Raw genomic sequence first — 20,600 nt, 5'->3', positions numbered from 1 at the left:
TCATATGAACCTGTCAAAGGACGTGTGCGTTACAAGAGGTGGCACATACATGTGTGCCATTGCACATTAAAGCTGCCTCTCATGTGATGAAGGTTTTCTGATCCACATATAATAATTTTCAAACGATCTAGCTCTGCAAAAATAAAATGTGAGTGAGACACATGTATTCAGAAACATGCATGGTGCTAGCATCAGGAGTAGGCATTGGGCCTACATGCAACCTGACAAGGCCCATATGTTTGCAAAGGCCATCTACCAATGGCAAAATCTCCCTGCACCTGCAGCTGCCTTCTCTTGAACATGCAAGATGTTTCTGGAGGAAGCTGGGTTGCACCAAAAGGCTCCTGAAGTGAGTAAGTGAATAACTGGGACAGAAATGAGGAGGAGGTGAACCTAATGTCACCACTGAAGGGGCTCCAAAAACCTGGTGTTGGCACAGGCTGTGGGGATTATAGATTCATTCATATTTGACATTCTTTCTGACTGGCAATTATGGGAGATGTGGTGTGGCTCCAAGTTTTTATTTTGCTCCCTTAGGTTTGCTGCAGGGCACTCCAAATTTGATCAAAGCAGCACTGGATAGGGAAGGGGTGCTTAAAATTCATGGAATTTCACCCCCCCCCCTTACCGTTTCCTGCTGATTTTTCTCCGATCTAGCTTAAAAAGGACAATTTTTAGCAGACAAATGAGAAAGGACCCTTTTAGCAGAAAGGACCCTTCTAAGTCCTTTCCTCACTATCAATTTGCTAATAAAAACCAGAGCTCCATTAGGTTTAACAATTTGGGGGATATATCATCTAGTTTGCCCTAGAAGTTATAAACTTATCTGTAGGCCATTTATGACTGCAGGTAGGAACGAACAAAGCTAAATGCTCCTCAGAACAGCCAATGTGATACAGTGGCTAAGAGTACAGCTCTGAGAGTCAGGCCATCTGGGTTCTAGTCCCAGCTCATGGAACGAACTGGGTGACTTTGGGCTAGTTGCAGACTCTTAGCCCAACCTACCTCACAGGGTCATTGTTGTGGGGATAAAATGGAGAGCAGGAGAATGATGTAAGCCTCCTTGAGTTCTTACAAAAGGAGGAGGAGGAGAAAAGAAAGAAAGAAAAAGGAATAGAAAGCAGATAAATAAATAAATAAATAAATAAATAAGTTGCCACTCATAAGAACCTGGAATGCTCAGCAAATATTCTTCTGAGCACTCATTTTATTTATCTATACCAGGAGAAGTGGGATCATGGCTGCTACTCTTGCCTTCTGTGAGACCTTGGCATAATTTCTGAAGGCATTTATGTACATTCCATCCAAATGTGCAATCTGTCCATGCATTTGGGAAGTTTTGACATAGCAAGGGTCTCTGATCACATAAACAGAGATATTGCATGGACTATGTGTAGATGCATAAGCTTTAAAAATATTAACACAAGTGGGAAGCAAGGATAACAGTCCCCACAGTGTGTGTATGTCAAGGGAAAGAATTCTGGACTAATTAACAGTATGTTAACATTCTGTGAAAGCCAATTGCTTTGTATATAAATGAACATGTAAGCCCCTACCTGCACTATGAAGAAATGCAGACCCGGCTCAGGTTTACCAAAACAGGGAGAACTAGGCTAGACAACCAGAAGTAAGTATAGCTCTCACATGTTTACACAGGGAGAAATAACAAATACACCCATATTTGCTGCAGTGTAATTTGTGAAATGGCACTTAAACAAAGGTATGCGGTGGAGCATATACTGTACAGCTAGAATGCAGGTACTGCTGTGTAATGTACGCAAAGTTAGCCCCAAAATATAATCTTGTTTGTTGCTTGTGGGTGAAAATACAGTATCATTCTAGAGGCCCTAGTAGAGCTCAGAGTTCCAGCTTTGATCTCAGACAAATGCTCCAACATAGGATGCCAACTAGGATGCCAACCTAGGAATGTCTTCCCTCTCATTGCATCTGACACAGATCTTTCCACTCCAGCTGCAGTTCTGAGGTCAGAAGACTGACCAACAGTAGGGCTGCTTTCCATGGTGAAGGCTAGAGAGAAGTGATGCTCTCCTGAGGTACAATGGTGCTTCAGCCTCTCCTCCTTGTGATCAGGGACAGAAGATTTAGGATGCAATCCTATGGCCTCCTAATATTGCCTGGGGAGGCACAGGATTTTTTTGGAGCCAGGTCTCCAAAGGCTGAGCCCCTTCCCCATCCTCTTTGCAGTCCCACAGAAAGAACTGTACTGGCATCTCTAAGAACTGCTGGGCCCTCAGGACAAAAAGGGACATGACAAGAGGACAAAAAAGAGAGGAAGCTGAGGCCATTGCATTGGTTTTGAGCAATGCCCGGCCTCTTTCCTTCCCCAACTGTGGTGCTAATTCTAGAGGTCTGAACTCATGGAATGAGGTGCAGCCATGGTGAAGATTGTTGCCATGCATCTCAATACATGCCTTGGATACACATTAAGCCTCTAAGCTTGGAGGTGTACATGCATCAAGGGGGAGCGCATTGGACTGAACCCTTAGTGGGTTAAAATTGGGTAAGTCTTTAGCAGACTGGGAGAAGCATGGAAGTGACCTTTGCTTCCATAGTCTTCTCATCCACAATAGGAGGCCCATAATCCTCCAAGTTCCAGCAGCCAAATTGCATTGCACTGGTACTATACTTTATGTTTTAAGTTTTGTTTTGTGCATTACACAGGAGGCTTTGGCTTTGTGTGATATAGAATTGAATATTATAACATTTAAACATAAAATAATGTCTAAGCCTGGCTCTTATCCTGTGGATTGGCAAAATAACTTTTTACCATTAGCAGAAATAGTGACTGTAACATGTCAGGCTGCAGATAAGTAAGTTTGCATGTTTGATTGCTTCTCTGCTGGAAAAAGAAAAGGAAAAGACAGACTGCCTGCACATGGCCTAGATTTCTTCCTGGCATCATATTCTTCTACGTGCAGGGAGTTTTTCTTCTTATGAGAAAATCGTTCAAATTAATTTACAACCTGAAATGGTGCAATTGATGAAAAATTGTTCTGCTTAATTCTGCTAAGTATGTAAGATTCTAGCAGGAATGACCTAGTGGATAAAGTGGCAGTTACAGGAACTCTTGGATTAAGTGACCATGCCATATTTAAATCCTTGATTCTAAAGGAAGCAAAAGCCAAGTGTAGCCAAAGGTGTACCCTACATTTTATGAAAGTTAATTTTAATAAAGCTGCAACAATGATAAGTAAGGTCCCACAAACAACTCTAATGAGAAAAGGAGTCTACGATAAGTGGGAATTTTTAAAAAAGGAAATTATAAGGGTGCAATTACAAACAACTCCAACAAGAAAAAGACAAGTGAGAAAGCCAATGTGACTTCACAAAAAGCTTAGAGATTACCTGAAAAGAAAAAAAAGGACAAGTATAGGAGGTGGAAGGAAAACCAGACTACAGCTTTCCCATGTTAGAGGCATTCAAGATGCAGCTGGATAGCCTGCTAGGGATGCTTTAACCTGGAGACCTGCATTGAGCTCGGGGCTGGAACTAATGCCCTTCTTGGTCCCATCCAGCTATACTATTCTATGATTTAATGACTGATCTTTATCCTACTACAGAATGACCTTTTGTCTTTAGGACATCAAGGTTACGAACCACCCTAAATTTGTAATACCCGAATTAGCATTTTTAACATAACTTCAGAGGGAAATCTGAAATATGTGCATATGGGAAGCTCTGCATACAGTACCATTACTAGGTGTTAATTTCATTTATTGTATTTCTGTACAGTTTGTTGTCAAAGAACCTTAGGATGTATGGTTCTTTTCTCTGTCTTACATTTTTAACAGCTCCATGAGGTTGAGAGTTTTAACTGCTGTGAGTTCCATGAGCTTCATGGCTGTGTGGAAAGCTGAAACTGGGTCTCCTTAGTCCTAGTCTAATACTTTAATCATTACACTATGTTGGTTCTTACTTTATAAAGTTCTTTAATTTGAATAGCAAGAGCGCTTACCAAATTAGATGTTAATTTCAGACTGAGTGGATGAAATGATGGACTTGGGGATGTATACCTGATATGAATGGCATAGTTAATGTCCTTCCTCTTTACCAGTTTAATAATTTCTGTTGCGTTCTCTGAAGGAAGTCAGACCAGGAACTATAGCATAGTAGAAAGGGAAAGCACATGGGACTTTTGCAGAGATCACTGGCATATTGAACCAGGGAAAGAAAAAGTTCTGCAATTCACATGGGGAATGCTGGAAGTTACAGGGCATTCAGCGTGGAAGGACGCCTTAATAGTGTTCAAAATGTCTGGGCTGGCAGCAGTTTTTTGCCATCTCAGATATGCAGCTGGTCCAGTTATTCAGGAATCAGAATGAGAGCCTAGTGCTAAATTTATAGCACTAGAGAATTCAAAGGGACCTCAGAGGTCATCTAACCCAAACCTCTGATGAGGCAGGAAATCTACTGTCCAGTATCTATCCATGATAGTTGGCAAACCAGTCTCTACTTAAAATGTTAAGAAAAGATAGTTTATCAACTTTCAGACAGGCTGATCTGCTATCAAACAGCTCATACAAGCAGGAAGTTTTTTTGTAATGTTTAGTCAAAATCCCTTTTCCTGTTATTTGAATGCATTGGCTCTGGTCCTCATCTGAAGAAATAGAAAACAAATTTACTGCATCATTTATGTTCCTCAGCAATTGTGTAATTTTATACCAGGAGAGCAGCATACCAGACCTGACACCAGGGTAGAATGAATAGTGGATAGCTGAATGGCAGAAGCACCTGTTCAGCAATGCAAGAGATGCCTTTTAATGTCAGGGAAAGTGAGGGAAGTTGCTGTTTTGAGTGGCATCTCTTTCTACTTCCTTAAGGTCTTTAATGTTAATAAGGAGGTCTGTCTTTGATTACACCCCTCAGGCTAGGGGATCCAAGATAAGAGAATGCGAAGACTCAGAAGAACATATAATTCTGAATCGTACCCTTGGTATCTGTAACTTAGTACCATGCAGTCCTGGGGTCTTTGGCACGGTGCCTATAGGCACCACTATGTTTGCTGATACCTCTCAGGTCCCCGTCTCTTTCAGTGTTTATTTGATTACCCAAGATAGTTTTTTATGGCAGGCTAGCATGCTGTGAAAGTAAAGTCCTGTCCTCCAGTGCAAGGTGACATTGGTTTAAAAGACTGTTTTTATGTCTCACTGGTTTGCTTTCTAGGAAATACGTTGTAACTGGCATTATCATTATTACATTACATTTCTATCTGCCCATAGCTGAAGCTCTCTGGGTGGTTCACATTTTAAGTCACCCATCCAGATTTCAACCGTCCCTGACCCTGCTTAGTTCCAAGATCAGGCCCCTCATTTATAAATTTGGAAGTCTCACTTGCAGTGGCTCCCCAGATGAGACTTACAAAAAAGGACTTTCCAACTGTTTATATCATGGATCCTCAAACTACAGCCCACCATGTCCATTTATCCAGCCCGTCTAAGAGGTTTTGGACTCGCTTGGAGAAAACGATCTCTGAATAGTCCAAAAGCTCTGAGCCAGCGCAGGTGTTCTTTAAAACTGAGCAGAGAGCTGGCACAGGTGCCGAATTGCAACAGCTCAACTGTGCATTCGCTGGCTCCCCCCCACCCCTTGCCTATTGCATTCATATACAGAGCGGGAATACAGAGTGGGAAACAGAAGAGAGGCAGGCGGAAGAGAGAGAGAGAGAGAGAGAGAGAGAGAGAGAAAGAAACTAAAAAAGAATTGAAGCTAAGAAAAATACCTTTTTTAAATCTATTTTTAATTATGCGAGCCTGGGGGCAGCCAGGCTGCACTTTCTGCGGCCTTCTCCGAGGGAGCAAGCTGCAGCAACCTAGCTGAGCCTGGGTCCGCTGCCGCCTCACCAAGCCTGGGGGCGGCCAGGCTGTGCAGCCTTCTGGGCCTGCCGCCACCACCTCCCCAAGCCCGGGGCGGCCAGGCCGCAGTCTTCTCCAAGGGAGCAAGCCACTGCCGCTGCCTTGCCGAGTCCGGAGTGGACAGGCTGAGGTGGAGTGGCTTATTTGGAAAAAGCCTCGGCGGAGAATGCTTACTCAGAGAAAGCCATGGGGCTCCCATGCCTCCGCTGCGGCCTTCTCCAAGCAAGCGAGCAAACATTTTTTAATTTTTAATTTTAAATGCTAATTATTTGTAATTTATTTTTATTATTTTTAATGTGCAGTGTGCATAGGAATTCGTTCATTTTTTTCCCCAAACTAGTCTGGCCCCCCACAGTCTGAGGGACAGTGAACTGGTCCCCTGTTGAAAAAGTTTGAGGACCCCTGGTTTATATAGTAAAACTGGAGATGCAAGAAACTGTCCCTCTAAATCTAGGTCATGATGTGTGCAAAACATGACTTCTGCTTAATGACTTCTGCTTCTGCTGGCTGAAGCACAAAGGCAAGCCAAATTGGCAATTGGTCAGGCAAGGCTTTACCCTCTTTAAGGCTATTACAGCATGTTTGACTGCACTGGAAGGTCCCAGAGACCTCTTTGCCACATGTAAATTTCCTCTGTGATTCAATACCACTTTGGGATAATAGTGGAGGTTCCGGGGAGGCTACATTTTGTGCATTGACAACTATAGAACCCTCTTGTTTCAGACTGGGGTGCTTCCACAGTTGGACACTGGAACAATTCAGGAAAGAAGGAGATGGCATGCTGTAGTATAATGCTACAACATACTTAGGAAGGGATCTTAGGTGACAGTATGTTTGTTGCTATGAGCAACTGTGAAGCTAAAAAGCAGCTTTTCTTGTGAGAGTTTTATTTTGATCTCCGTGGGTGATGAGGTTTGCTCTTTGGAATAGACAAAGATACATTCACTGCCAAATTCTTATTAGCCACTCTGTTTATTAGAACTAACACATAATGAAGGACAGGAATTGATGGGAAATAGAGGTAGGGGAGTGAAAAGAGTTCATAAATAATAGTAATTTTTCCATCAGCTCTAAACTGACTGATTCAGTTGGTTATTCCGTGATGGGCTTCCAAATGATCTTTCACTTTGTCTGTTTGGGCTATACCCTCAGCAGTACTCTGAATAATCCTCCTCCACGTAATTTGCAGGGAACCAGCCAACCTGCAGAAAAAGCACATCAAGCCAAGGAATTACTAGAACCATAATAAACAGTGAAAATGCTCTGAGAGTCAGACTTGAATCTTTGCTTGAGCAAAGATTTCTAGCTGAGATCTCTGGTCTATGCTTCTTAGGCTGTGCTTCCTGCTGCCCTCTAATACTTTGTTTTATCTCCTCGGTTAGAACTGTCTGGGATCTGTCATTGATTCTGCTTGACTCTAGTTCTGGCTCTCCCTTATAGTGGTTGCTGTGTTCAGATTACTCATCTAGTTTCAGGCTCAAGTTGGTTCTGGTTCTGCAGTGCTTATCTTATTCTAGACCCTGGCTTGCAACTGTTTGATTATTTTGTAACTGTTGCCCTACAGTTGCATCCAGCTCAGGTCCCAGCCCTACTCTGACTCAACTTCCATGTCCTTAGCTGCCTGTGTCTCATCATTAACCAGCAGTCTGGGTACAACCTGAATCAAAACTGCAGAGAAATGTTTGTACATGGCAAGTCATTTTTGTGAATGATTCTTTGCATAATTTGGGCAATTTTCACCAAGATGTAGTGAAAAAGATTGCACTGTCTTGCTTATAATGGTTGGGAGGGTTACAGGCAGCCACACTGCACAAGTCTTTTTATAGTTTTAAGCAGTGGTCCCCAACATTTGTCGCATCAAGAACCGGTTTTGTGGAACACAATTTTTCCACAGACTTGGGGGTGGGGGGGAGGGGAGTTCAGAATGAGTCAAGTGCATTATATTTATTATGCACTTTATTTCTATTATTATTGCATTGTAATATATAACGAAATAATTATACATCTCACCGTAATGCAGAATCGGTGGGAGCCGCCCCTCAACCTGCAGTTCCCACGCCACTTGCCACTCGCTCCTCCTCTCAAGGCTCAAGACCCGAAGGGGCCTTGCAGCGGTGGTGCGGGGCCTCAGTTAGGCCTCGCAGCCTGGCGGCAGCTCTCCCCGCCCCCTTGCGCTTTGTCACACGTGCGCCGGGCTAACTCGGCCTCCTTGTGCCTCGCTCGCCCGCCTCCCCGACATGCAGACCAGCCCGTACCTGCTGCCCAGTTCCGTGGCTACTCACACACGCCCTCCCCAGCTTCTCCATGCCACTTGCTGCCTGGCTCTGCTGCCGCCGCAGGCCCCCCCCCCCCCTTTCAACGCCCCAAACCAAAAGGGTCTTAATGATAATCTGTATTTGCAGCCACTCCCCAGCGGTGACGCTGGGAAGCGGCTGCAAATTCAGATGAAGCTTCACGCGCTTGCCCACCGCTCACCTCCTGCTCTGCAGCCTGGTTCCTAACAGGCCACAGACTGATACTGGTTCATGGCCCGGGCTTTGGGGACCTCTGATTTAAACTCTTGATTTGTGAATTGCCCAGGGAGCTTTGGCTATGGGCAACACACAAATGAAATAAACACAATTGAAACAAAATAATACCTAAACTACTTCTGATCCTGCAGATTAGCAGAATACATTTTACCATCAACAGAAATATGTGACATTGCTGGGAAAAAAACGAAAAAGGTCAGATTGCCTCCTGGGCGTCATGTTCTTCTATATGCAGGGAGCTTTTCTTCTTATGGGAGAGAAGCATTTACATTAATTTACAACCTGAAATGGTGGAATTGATGAAAAACTCTATTGTTTAATTATGCTGAGTTCACTGATCCATATGCCACTGCAGAACAGCTTTTCATCTTCAGGACATCAAGGCTGTGAACCAACCTATATTTGTAAAACCTGAGCATCTAACTTCAGAGAACTGTTTTTTATTTTTAATTGTTGTACTTTTCTGCAAATCTGAAATAAGTGTTTGTGGCAAGCTTCAGGCAGAGCACCACTACCAGATACTAACTCCATTTATTACATTTCTGTATTTTCTTTTGTCAAACTCAGGATGCATGGCTTCTTTAATTATTTTTGTGTATTTATTGTATTTATTTGAAAACTGCCTGTTAGCATCTTGCCCATTCTCTGTCTTATATTTACAACACCTTCATGGGGCAGAAAGAAAAACTGATTCAAGAACCATGAGCTTCATGGTTTATTGGAGCTCTGAACCTGGGTCTTCCCCATCTAGCCATAAGTTTTTAACTTCTAGGACGGATATGCATCTTTGGGTGCATATCACTCTAATTTCTATCTAAAATGTAACCACTTTTAACCAGATTTTTAAGGATACAAAAGTATTCACCCGGCCATAGATCTCTCCCTTCCACCATCCTGGTGGTCCCTTCTTGGTCTGAATCTTTATGATGTCTCCTTCTGTGAGGGATAACTCAGTCCGGTCTCGTGCACAGAAACTGTAGCGTGCCTTTGCTGAACGAAAGTACTTCAAGTTTTTCCCTGCCAAGAAAACAATATGGATGTGTTAGCCTTGGACTCCTTCATGGATCACTGCCTTGTCGTGGCGAAGGGGCTTGCGTAGCTCAATGAAGCTATGAACTTTGCTGTGCAGGGCCACCCAAGATGGACAGGTCATAGCAGAGAGCGCTGACAAAAAGTGATCCACTGGAGAAGGAAATGGCAACCCACTCCAGTCTCCCTGCCATGAAAACCCCATGGACAGTACCAAAAGGCAAAAAGATATGACGCCGGAAGATGAGCCCCTCAGGTTGGAAGGTGTCCAATATGCTGCTGGGGAAGAGTGGAGGGCTAGTACTAGTAGCGCCAAAAAGAATGAAGCAACTGGGTCAAAGCCAAAAGGACACTCAGTTGCAGATGTATCTGGTGGTGAAAAGAAAGTCCGATGCTACAAAGATCTATACTCCATAGGAACCTGGAATGTAAGATCCATGAATCAAGGCAAGCTGGATGTGGTCAAACAAAAGATGACAAGACTGAACATCGACATCTTAGGAATCAGTGAACTAAAATGGACAGGAATCAGTGAATTTAATTCAGATGACCATCAGGTATACTACTGCAGGCAAGAATCCCTCAGAAGAAATGGAGTAGCCTTCATAGTCAATAAAAGACTAGGAAAAGCAGTACTGGGATACAATCTCCAAAATGACAGAATGATCTCAGTTCAAATCCAAGGCAAACCATTCAACATCACAATACTCCAAGTCTATGCCCCAACCACTGGTGCTGAAGAGGCTGAAGTTGACCGGTTCTGTGAAGGCCTACAACACCTTCTAGAATTAACACCAAAAAATGATGTCCTTATCATCATGGGGGATTGGAATGCTAAAGTAGGAAGCCAAAAGATAACCAGAATAACAGGCAAGTTTGCCCTTGAAGTACAAAATGAAGCAGGGCACAGGCTGGTAGAATTTTGCCAAGAGAATACAATGGTCATAGCAAACACTCTTTTCCAACAGCCCGAGAGATGACTCTACACATGGACATCACCAGATGGTCAACACAGAAATCAGATTGACTATGAGCTCTGCCGCCAAAGATGGGGAAGCTCTATACAGTCAGTAAAAACTAGACCAGGAGCTGACTGTGGCTCAAATCATGAGCTTCTTGTTGCACTCAGGTATGACCTAAATCATATTCCTGATGAATATACAATAGGGGTGACAAATAGATTTAAAGAATTAGATCTGATAGACAGAGTGCCTGAAGAACTATGGATGGAGGTCCGCAGCATTGTACAAAACATAGCAATTAAAACCATCCCAAAGAAAAAAAATGCAAGAAAGCAAAATGGCTGTCTCAGGAAGCTTTACAAATAGCTGAGGAAAGAAGGGAAGTGAAAGGCAAGGGAGAGAGAAAAAGATACACCCAATTGAATGCAAAATTCCAGAGAATAGCTAGAAGAGATAAGAATGCCTTCTTAAATGAACAAAGCAAATAAATAGAAGAAAAGAATAGAATAGGGAGGGCCAGAGATCTCTTCAAGAAAATTGGAGATATGAAGGGAACATTTCATGCAAAGATGGGCATGAATGGCAGGGACCTAACACAGGCAGAAGAGATTAAGAAGAGGTGGCAAGATTACACAGAAGAACTGCACAAGAAAGAGCTTAATGTCCCTGATAACCATGATGGGGTGGTCACTGACCTCGAGCCAGACATGCTAGAATGTGAAGTCAAATGGGCCTTAGGAAGTCTTGAGCAACAGCAAAGCTAGTGGAGGTGACAGTATTCCAGCTGAGCTATTCAAAATCTTAAAAGACAATGCAGTAAAAGTGCTACACTCAATATTCCAGCAAATTTGGAAAACTCAACAGTGGCCACAGGATTGGAAAAGTTCAGTTTACATTCCAATTCCAAAGAAGGGCAATGCCAAAGAATGTTCAAACTACCTCACCATTGCACTCATTTCACATGCTAGCAAAGTTATGCTCAAAAACCTACAAACTAGGCTCCAGCAGTATGTGGACTGAGAACTACCAGAAGTACAGGCAGGGTTTCGAAGAGGCAGAGGAACTAGAGCTCAAATTGCCAACATACACTAGATCATGGAGAAAGCTAGGGAGTTCCAGAAAAACATCTGCTTCATTGACTATGCTAAAGCCTTTGATTGTGTGGATCACAACTAATTGTGGCAAGTTCTTCAAGAGATGGGAGTACCAGACCATCTTATTTGTCTCTTGAGAAACCTATATGCCTGTCAAGAAGCAACAGTGAGAACTGGACACAGAACCACTGATTGGTTCAAAATTGAGAAAGGAGTTCAGCAAGGCTGCATACTGTCACCCTGCCTATTCAACTTATATGCAGAGCACATCATGAGAAAGAAGGCGGGCCTAGATGAGTCACCAGTTGGAATTAAGATTGGTGGGAGAAATATCAGCAACCTCAGGTATGCAGATGATACTACTCTATTGGCAGAAAATGTAGAGGAACTAAAGTCTCTTGATGCGGGTGAAGGAAGAGAGTGCAAAAGTTGGCTTGAAACTCAACATTAAGAAAACTAAGATGATGGCATCCGGTCCTCCCACTTCCTGGCAAATAGATGGGGAAGAAATGGAGGTAGTGACATATTTTATTTTCCTGGGCTCCCAGATCACCGCAGACAGGAACTGCAGCCAAGAAATTAAAAGACGCTTGCTCCTGGGAGGAAAGCTATGGCAAATCTGGACAGCATACTAAAAAGCAGAGACATCTCCCTGCCAACAAAAGTGCGTACAGTCAAGGCTATGGTTTTCCCAGTTGCAATGTACGGCTGTGAAAGCTGGACCATAAGGAAGGCTTAGCGCCAAAGGATTGAGGCCTTTGAATTGTGGTGCTGGCGGAGACTCCTGCGAGTTCCTTGGACTGCAAGGCGATCAAACCAGTCAGTCCTAGAGGAGATCAACCCTGTGCTACTAGTGCTAGCCCTCTGCTCTTCCCTAGTAGGACATTGGATACCTTCTGACCTGAGGGGCTCATCTTCCGGCATCATATCTTTTTGCCTTTTGGTACTCTCCATGAGGTTTTCATGGCAAGGGTACTGGAGTGGGTTGCCATTTCCTTCTCCAGTGGATCACATTTTGTCAGAGCTCTCAGTTATGACCTGTCCGTTTTGGGTACTCCTGCACCGCATAGCTCATACCTTCATTGAGCTACACAAGCCCCTTCACCATGACAAGGCAGTGATCCATGAAGGGGTCAAAAAAAAAAAAATAGAAAGGACAAAAAGGGAGGTAAAGTTGCACTATATGTAAGACACACATATATTGGCAGGGAAATACAAGAAGAGGAACTTAGTAGCCCCATTGAAAGCATCTGGCTAAATTTAAAGGGAGAAAAAAAACAAGAAAAACATAGTTTTTGGACTATATTACCATAATATATTACCATCCGCCAAGTCAAAAAGGGACAAGGATGCAACCTTCGAAAAGCAACTTGCCAGCATTTCCAAGAAGAATGATGTACTCATTATGGGGGACTTCAATTTCCCTGATATATGCTGGGAGACAAATTCTGCCAAGCATGGCCCCTCCAAGAGATTCCTGACATGTGTTGCAAACAACTTTCTCCAGCAGAAAGTAGGGGAAGGTACAAGAAGATCAGCTATCTTCAATACTAACTAATAGGGATGGCCTGGTGGACAAATTAATAGCCAGGGGAACTCTGGGGGAAAGTGACCGTATGATACTTGAATTCTCAATTACAAAGGAGACAAAGGGTAACTGGTGCTAAACAAGCATCCTGCACTTCAGCAAACTCAGAAAAATGATAAGCGAAGTGCCATGGCAACACCTCTTAAGGGAAAAGGTGTCCAAGAGGGATGGGGAATCTTGAAAAAGAAGATTCTCCAATTACAACTACAAACAATTCCATCAAGTAAAAAGTGTAGAAGACAGCAGAGGAAGCCCACATGGCTCCACAAAAGGTTAAATGACAGCCTGAAAGAAAAAAAAGAACGTGTACAGGAAGTGGAAACAGGGTCAGGCCACAAAAGAAGAATATAAACGAATAGCAAGGAATTGCATCAGGAAGGCTAAAGCAGGAAATGAACTGAGAATAGCAATTGTTGCTAAGCACAACAAGAAAGCCTTCTTCAGATACATCCAGAACAAAAGACATGAGAAAGAGAAGGTTGTCCAGCTACTTAAAGTGGATGGCAGAGTGATGACAGATGATTAAAAAATCCATCTGCAAGCATCTTGAAGAAAATGCAGTGATTAATAGAAGCCAGCATGAATTTATCAAAAATAAATCCTGTCAGAATAATTTAATCTCTCTCTTTCTCTCTCTCTTTTTGACTGGGTAACCTCCCAAATGGACAAAGGGAACACTGTGGACATAATCTACCTAGACTTTAGCAAAGCTTTTGACATAGTGCCACACAACATTCTGATAAGCAAATTAGTAAAAACTGGACTAGATGGAAAAATTATTAGGCGGATCCAAAACTGGCTGCTAAATCAGTCACAAAGAGTGCTCATCAATGGCACCTTCTCAAATTGGATGGAGGTAACTAATGGGGTGCCACAGGGTTCAAGTCCTGGGCCCAGTGCTCTTCAACATCTTTGTTAATGATTTAGATGAGGAAGTGCAAGGAAAGATAATCAAATTCGCAGATGATACCAAACTGGATGGAATAGCAAACACCCTAGAAGACGGAATGAAGATCCAGGGCGATCTTGATAAACTTGAACACTGGGCTGAAAGCAACGGAATGAGATTCAATAAGGACAAGTGCCACCTAGGAAAAAGAGACCAAATGCTTTGATACAAGACGGGGAATATGTGGCTCAACATAACTGGCGATGCAGCTGCTAAAAGGGCAAATGCTATTTTGGGATGCATTAACAGAAGTATTACTTCCAAATCACAAGAAGTCATAATTCCTCTATACTCCTCACTAGTCAGACCTCACCTGGAATACTGTGTCCAGTTCTGGGCACCAAGATTTAAGAAAGATGCAGGTAAATTAGAAGGGGTCCAGTGGAGGGTGACAAAAATGATCCAGGGTTTGGAAACACTGCACTATGAGGAGAGACTGAGAGAACTGGGCATGTTCAGCCTTGAGAAGAGAAGACTGAGGGGGGATATGATATCCCTCTGAAAGTACCTCAAAGGCTGTCACAAAGAGGAAGGTCAAGATCTCTTGCTGATGCCAGAGCGTAGGACATGGCATAATCAGTTCAAGTTGCAACAACCCAGATTTAGGCTAGACATCAGGAAAAACTTCCCCACTGTCAGAGCAATACAACAGTGGAACCAGCTGCCTAGAGAGGCAGTGGGCTTTCCCACACTAGAGACAGTCAAGGTGAAACCCACACTGGAGATATTCAAAAAGAACCTGGATGGCCATCTGAATGGGATGGTGTAATGTGGCATCCTGCAACAGCAGGGGGTTGGACCCAATGGCCTTCATGGCCCCTTCCAACTCTAGTATTGTATGATTCTGTGATACTATACCAGTTGGCTTGGATGCTGTTTTACTCTCAGGTTCTTTGAAAGAAAACTGCAAGGCAGTATCAAGGCTCTTGAAGCAGTCCTTCAGGGAATTCTCTTGGTAAAACTCCACCAGCTCCTAGAGAGAAAAGTTAGAAGACTTTAATTATTTAATTATTTACTTTTTGTACACATATTTATAGGCTGCCTATAACTGCCAAGGCCTTCCTAGGTGGCTTATAATAATTGCAGCAAGCTTGCACAAAAGGTCCACTGGAGAGGAGGGACAGCCTTCAGTGTGATCAGTAAGATGCCCCCAACCCATTCACTGAAGAGAGAAAGTATTGCCAGCCAGCCATTGGGCCACTACACCATGGCCCAATCCCTCTTAAGAGCAATCCCTCTTAACTCCTGCAGTAACCTCAAACTCTAGGTCTCTTTCTAGGACTTCTATCCTGGCCTGTCTGTAACAAAACGGACAGGACATGAACTAAAGTATATGTTACATAGGCCTAAGCTATATCTTACATAGGAGCTGCATGAATTATCTCTCAATAATTTGTTTAACCAAGGATTTTAACAGTGATATTATAACAAAAATATCCCCCAGTACACAACAAACAGAGTCTGTTGTATATTACTGAGTATGAGTTCTCTGCATATTTTAGAACTGTTGTCCCTAGAAAGACCCTCATTGAAGAATTCTTAATTTTCATTATAGCTCCAAACTGAATGACTAGCCTTTCTAGAGATTATACCATTCTAGAATAAAGACTATGTACTCAGAGAAACTGGTCTCTGGCTGCTGTATTCACCTATGTAATGAAGGGAAGTCAATTTAGTTTTAGACCCAAACAGTTTGTTTTGACCCAAATAGTTTTGTTTTGTTGTTAAAGGAAAGCAGGTATCAGTCTGAGTGGAAGAAGAGGAAAGGATGCTTAATTAATTTCCTTCTAGTCATTTGTCTGTTCAAATTTGCCCTCCCAGAACCAGTTTTCACCTGATTAGGAATAAACAGGAGTCTCTTGTGTCTTCCCTTCCCCTTGGCTGGAAAACAGATTCATGTGAAGGTGATAGTGGGCATGTTCTCACATCACACTAGCCCACCCTGGCAATAAGCTGCAGTGGGTTGGTTGTCATGTGAGCGGCCTGTGGTGTGTCTGACAATCAGGTTCACTCTGGAAATGTTGGCCTCCTCCCTTCAGTTCTCACACAGGTATCCCAGAGGACACCGCATGAAGAACACATCATTTACTCCCTGCATTTTAGTCTTGCTGTAGCATTTTTCACTTTATTATTTATTTCTTGGAGATCAAAAAGCCAACTGTAAAGCCAACTTCTCAAGTCCTATTTTGACAGCTATGGGCAGTCACTTCAAAGTGCTCCAGCAGCAAGTTGGAGGTGCTGCTGGCATGTGCCCGCCCCACTCACACATACAGAGCCATGTAATCTTCATAAATATTTGTGAAAATAATTGTTCTTAATTTTTAACTTGCACTTGTGCAACTACAAACAACTATGTCACAATTTAGCTGTCAAGTTAAAGTTCTAGTTTTAAAGTGAGATTTACAAAGGGTTAAAATATCTCTGCAGGCAAGTATATTGGTATACAGCCTCTATATTTGCAAAAATTATGTGGAAGAAAAATAAATTTGAAAATGTTTGGCAATCATGGGCAGGCTCTCCAAAGTACTGCTGGGCACTCTGAAGTGACTGCCCATGGCTGTTAAAATGGGGATCATGACATTTCACAATTTAATGATATCTGGGGCAAAAAGAGGGAAAGTCATGGGGAGCCAGAAAAGAGTAACAGTGGCCCCCAAGTGTCACTTAGGCACTTCAGGGAGCTGGCACCAGAAGTCAGCCAAATCCACTTGGCAAGAGTGGTAAAAAAAAATTGCCACTCTTGCTGTTGCCAAGTTTTTCCGTAGCTGATTCCCTGCAGCAATGATGGGGTTTGTTACTCAGATTCAACCCATCATGGGTACAAGAAATCCTACAACAGCTCATGGGTTGGTGTGGTGGCTCATTGCCCACAAACAAGCAACTCTGGGTAAATTGGTTCAGGTCAGGACCACACACAACCCATAATGGGTTGCTATGTCATTTGAACTGCATCAGGTGGACAAAGGAAAAAGCATCTCTTCTGCTTCTTATCACACATTTGGTGGTAGCTTTCAATGTGAAAAGCAAACTAGCCCAAACTTGAGATTGTTCATGCATTTCTGATTTGTAACTAAACTTGCCAAAGTTCTTACTTCTTTCTAACTTGGAATGAAAAGAAAGGTATTGTAACTCATCTTCTCCCTCCAACTTTTTCATGTTTTTCTCTTCTCAGTTTCTTCCCCCAACCCCCACTTCTCTCCTGAGGCGTAACAACCACTGTGGTGAAGATAGGACGGCAAACTGATTATAGGACGGCAAACTGATTCTTACTACAGGTCCTTTGAAGGCTGTCTTCTCTGTGATGCGATACAGCCCATCCTTGGTCTGAATTTTGATGTGCTTGACCTCAGTATTGAACCTAGGGGTCAGAAATCCACACAGCATTTGGTGTCCTGTTCCTCATTTTTGTACAGGAAAGTTAATGGTTGGCATTAACCTACCACCTCATTTGAAACACTTGCAGATCTAATTAAGAAGCATTAGGACAGGTATGACATGCATCTCATTCAAAATGGAAAGGAGTAGAAAAAAATGGGCTTTTCTACACAAGGCATTCACTGAGCTGTTACTCGCTGTATCTGCTCTTGGTTTCATTGCAATACTAAGATCTTCCTTCCTGCTTTCCTGAAACACAGCCTCCAGGTGGAGCTGTGCTATAGCACAATACAGAAGGAGATGGAGGGTCACTTTCCTGTTGCAATGAATAACTCACTTAAAAAAGGAGCGAAATGCTCTGAAAAAAACAGAAGCAGAAATGAAGGATCTCATCAACATCTAAGGAATTGTGAGAGCATAGCAAAGGCACACTGATGTTTGAAATAGGGAAATATATGCTTACTATTGCATGGCTGCCTGCAACACCCTTCTTTAATGAGAGACTGGTACTGCCAACTCCTCAGTTCAGGAAAAGCTCCAATTTGGTGCTAGGAGTTGCTTCAGCAGGAATCCATACTGAGAGTTTCTACAGGCATTGCTGGCTCCATCACATCTAGGCCCTGATCTGGGGAAGTGCTTGCATGAACTGCCCTCTTCTCCTGAGTGGACTAACATGTTGCTGGTGGGGCCATCCTTCATCAGCAACCCTGAAACTTGTCCTCAGCAAGCCATCTCCTTTGCTCCTATTGCCTCTTGGTCCATCTAGTTCAGCTCAGCATGACTGCCTGGATCTCAGTGAGAAAAATCCCTTCAAACTCTAGGTAGCAGGAACTGAAACAGGGATGGTGGCAGCACTGGAGAATGGGGTGGGGGGCTTTTACATGCAAAACATGCACTCTACCAAACTACAGAGCTCTGCAAAGAAGAGGTATGCATGTACTTCCAAAGAAACCTGAGCCAAATTATTCTAACAGAGTGCAGATTGTGTAAAAGTCATTCCTTTCTATCCATATCAACTATGCCAGCTTCAAAGGCTTCTTTCTGGCATTTCAAATTCAGTATACCAGTGGTAGGCAACCCACCAGATGTTTTGGATTACAACTCCCAGGACCCTATGTCAGAAAGGGCAATGGTTAGGGATAATGAACATTATAGTCCAACATACTCCAGGTTGCACACACCTACATTATATCACACACATTTTCTGCATAGAAAAGAATTTTGACATGAATTAGGGTTACTTAATGCTGATGGCAAACTCGCTTGCATCCTTGATTCTCTGCCGCACCAGGTAAGTCCCATCTGAACGACTGGCAAGGATTTGTTCTGCTTCTGTCCTTTCTATAGATCCCGCATACCTGTGCAAAGAGGGCTGCTGTTAAATGCAGTACATGATTCAGTCACTGGGGGTCTCTGTACTCCACTGAGTTAACTACTACCACAAGAAAAGAGACCAAAATTTATAAGCAAGCTCAGTGAGGGCACTGGGCTTTCAGTGTAACTACTGCTGTTCTCATGAAGCCCCTGAATTAATGCCTGCTCTATCAAAACATGAAAATGGGGGGGGGGAGCAAGGAAGACCAGGACTATGCAGCATCCTCTCCCCATTGCCATGCTTTCAGTTTGGTGCTGTAGGACTACATGTGTTGTAAACTGTCCTGAGATGCCTGTGATGGGATGGTATAGAAAAGTTTTCAATCTATCACTCAATGGTCATGTGGAAAGAATGCATTTAAATAACAGTTATGTTGGAGCATAAGAAAGTTGTGCAACAGGCATTCTACGCAGGTTATGCGGTCACCCATTTGATCTGCCAGTAGTATGGAGGAATAGGTGGACAGCAAGGTTTGAGTGCACTTGGGATAAATCTGTGTTGCATGATATATAGCTTTGGAAAGTCAGAGGCAGAGGCTTCATACAAGACAGAACAGAATAAAAAGCATTTTCATTACTTACCAGTGGTAAACTGATAGATCTGGGGGAGGAGTCTGGGGGAGGAAAAGGCAGAATAATTTTTTTCTTTTGAATTGTTTTCCCTTCAGGGAAGAGTGTGCATGTGTGTTAAGCAAAAAGAAAGAAAGAAAGAAAACTGTAGGGGGTAAGGCCTTGCATCATTTACTTTGGCAGCAAAAACTGACAAGTTAAGAAAGGAATCCATCCAAAGGATGATGTCAGCTATACTGTACAGAAGTATACTGCTTAAATTTGAACACATCATATTTTTCCAAGCCTCCTCCTCTGTGGCATAAACTAGCTGGGCTTTCTTCTAATTCAGCAAATGTAAAACATAGCACTCAGCTGCAAGGTTCTTTCTTTGAGATCCAAGTGAGAAAGCTTTACTTCTTCTTCATCCTTGAAAACTACTACCAGGCACAGTGCCTGTCAAGGCAATGCCTAGGACAGGTGTCTTGGAACCAATTTCTGCCCTGTGGAAGCCAATGAGGACAACTTCCACTACCCTCATGGTCAAAATCATGACTAAATTGTTGGTGGCACAGCAGCGGCAAACCCCTTCCCTCCACATTTCTGCTTTAAAACAAGGCACATGGTGAGCATGCATGTCATTGGAAGGCCCATAAAAAAGGTGTGTGACTTTCAGCTCTTTGGGGGACATCAAAACAGCCCAGGGAGAAGTATGCGGCTTGCAGGCCACATACTGCCCTCCACTGGGCTAGGAGTTAACCAGTTCTCATCTGACCCAAGAAAAGCTCTGGTGGATCAGACCAGGAGTCCCTCTAGTCAGCTGCCCACAGGATCACACAAGCAGGACCCTCTGACCCACATTCCCAAACAACACACCAAGCCTTCTGTTCTCTCCATAAAGCATACCCAGCTGATTTTAGGGGCACTTTGTCTATTCAAAAGAAATCAACCCCCCACCCAGTACTCTTGCCACTGCAGCAGAGAATTGTTACTCACAGAGATGTACGGCTTCACTTTCTTGCAAGGAAACCAGCCAACCTCATTGCTGGACATGTTCCTTCCCTGCAACCCGAGGGAGAAAGTAAAGCCACATCAGATTCCATTCAATGTAACTTAGCAGCTCACTTCTGGAAGGGAGATACGACTCTATGCTTCAAGAAGTGCTTAGCTGTGCTTCTATATCCATGTATCACATATTGTTGATGCCATTAGGAGATTCCCTCCTGATCAAGTAGCAGCTGCAAGGGAGAGAACAATCTGGACTACAGCTATGGCA

General features: G+C 43.2%; 1 protein-coding gene across 1 annotated transcript in view; it reads right to left on the bottom strand.

Moving 5' to 3' along the window:
• Positions 1–6,826: 6,826 nt before the first annotated feature.
• Positions 6,827–20,600, bottom strand: part of VAV1 (vav guanine nucleotide exchange factor 1) — a 72,671-nt gene continuing 58,897 nt past the window's right edge. The window contains exons 21-27 of the mRNA XM_044443703.1: positions 20,321–20,386; positions 19,358–19,389; positions 18,643–18,759; positions 17,297–17,384; positions 14,885–14,999; positions 9,270–9,421; positions 6,827–7,075 (exon numbers count right to left, since the gene is read on the bottom strand). Coding sequence (XP_044299638.1) covers positions 7,022–7,075; positions 9,270–9,421; positions 14,885–14,999; positions 17,297–17,384; positions 18,643–18,759; positions 19,358–19,389; positions 20,321–20,386 — 624 coding nt within the window. The 3' untranslated portion in view covers positions 6,827–7,021. The remainder of the gene's footprint in view (positions 7,076–9,269; positions 9,422–14,884; positions 15,000–17,296; positions 17,385–18,642; positions 18,760–19,357; positions 19,390–20,320; positions 20,387–20,600) is intronic.

This window comes from Varanus komodoensis, unplaced genomic scaffold (assembly GCF_004798865.1).
Source record: "Varanus komodoensis strain SLA01 unplaced genomic scaffold, ASM479886v1 scaffold42, whole genome shotgun sequence".
Taxonomy (NCBI): Eukaryota; Metazoa; Chordata; class Lepidosauria; order Squamata; family Varanidae; genus Varanus; species Varanus komodoensis.
The sequence above is the reverse complement of the archived record's forward strand: the minus strand, read 5'-3'. Positions and strand labels throughout refer to the sequence as shown.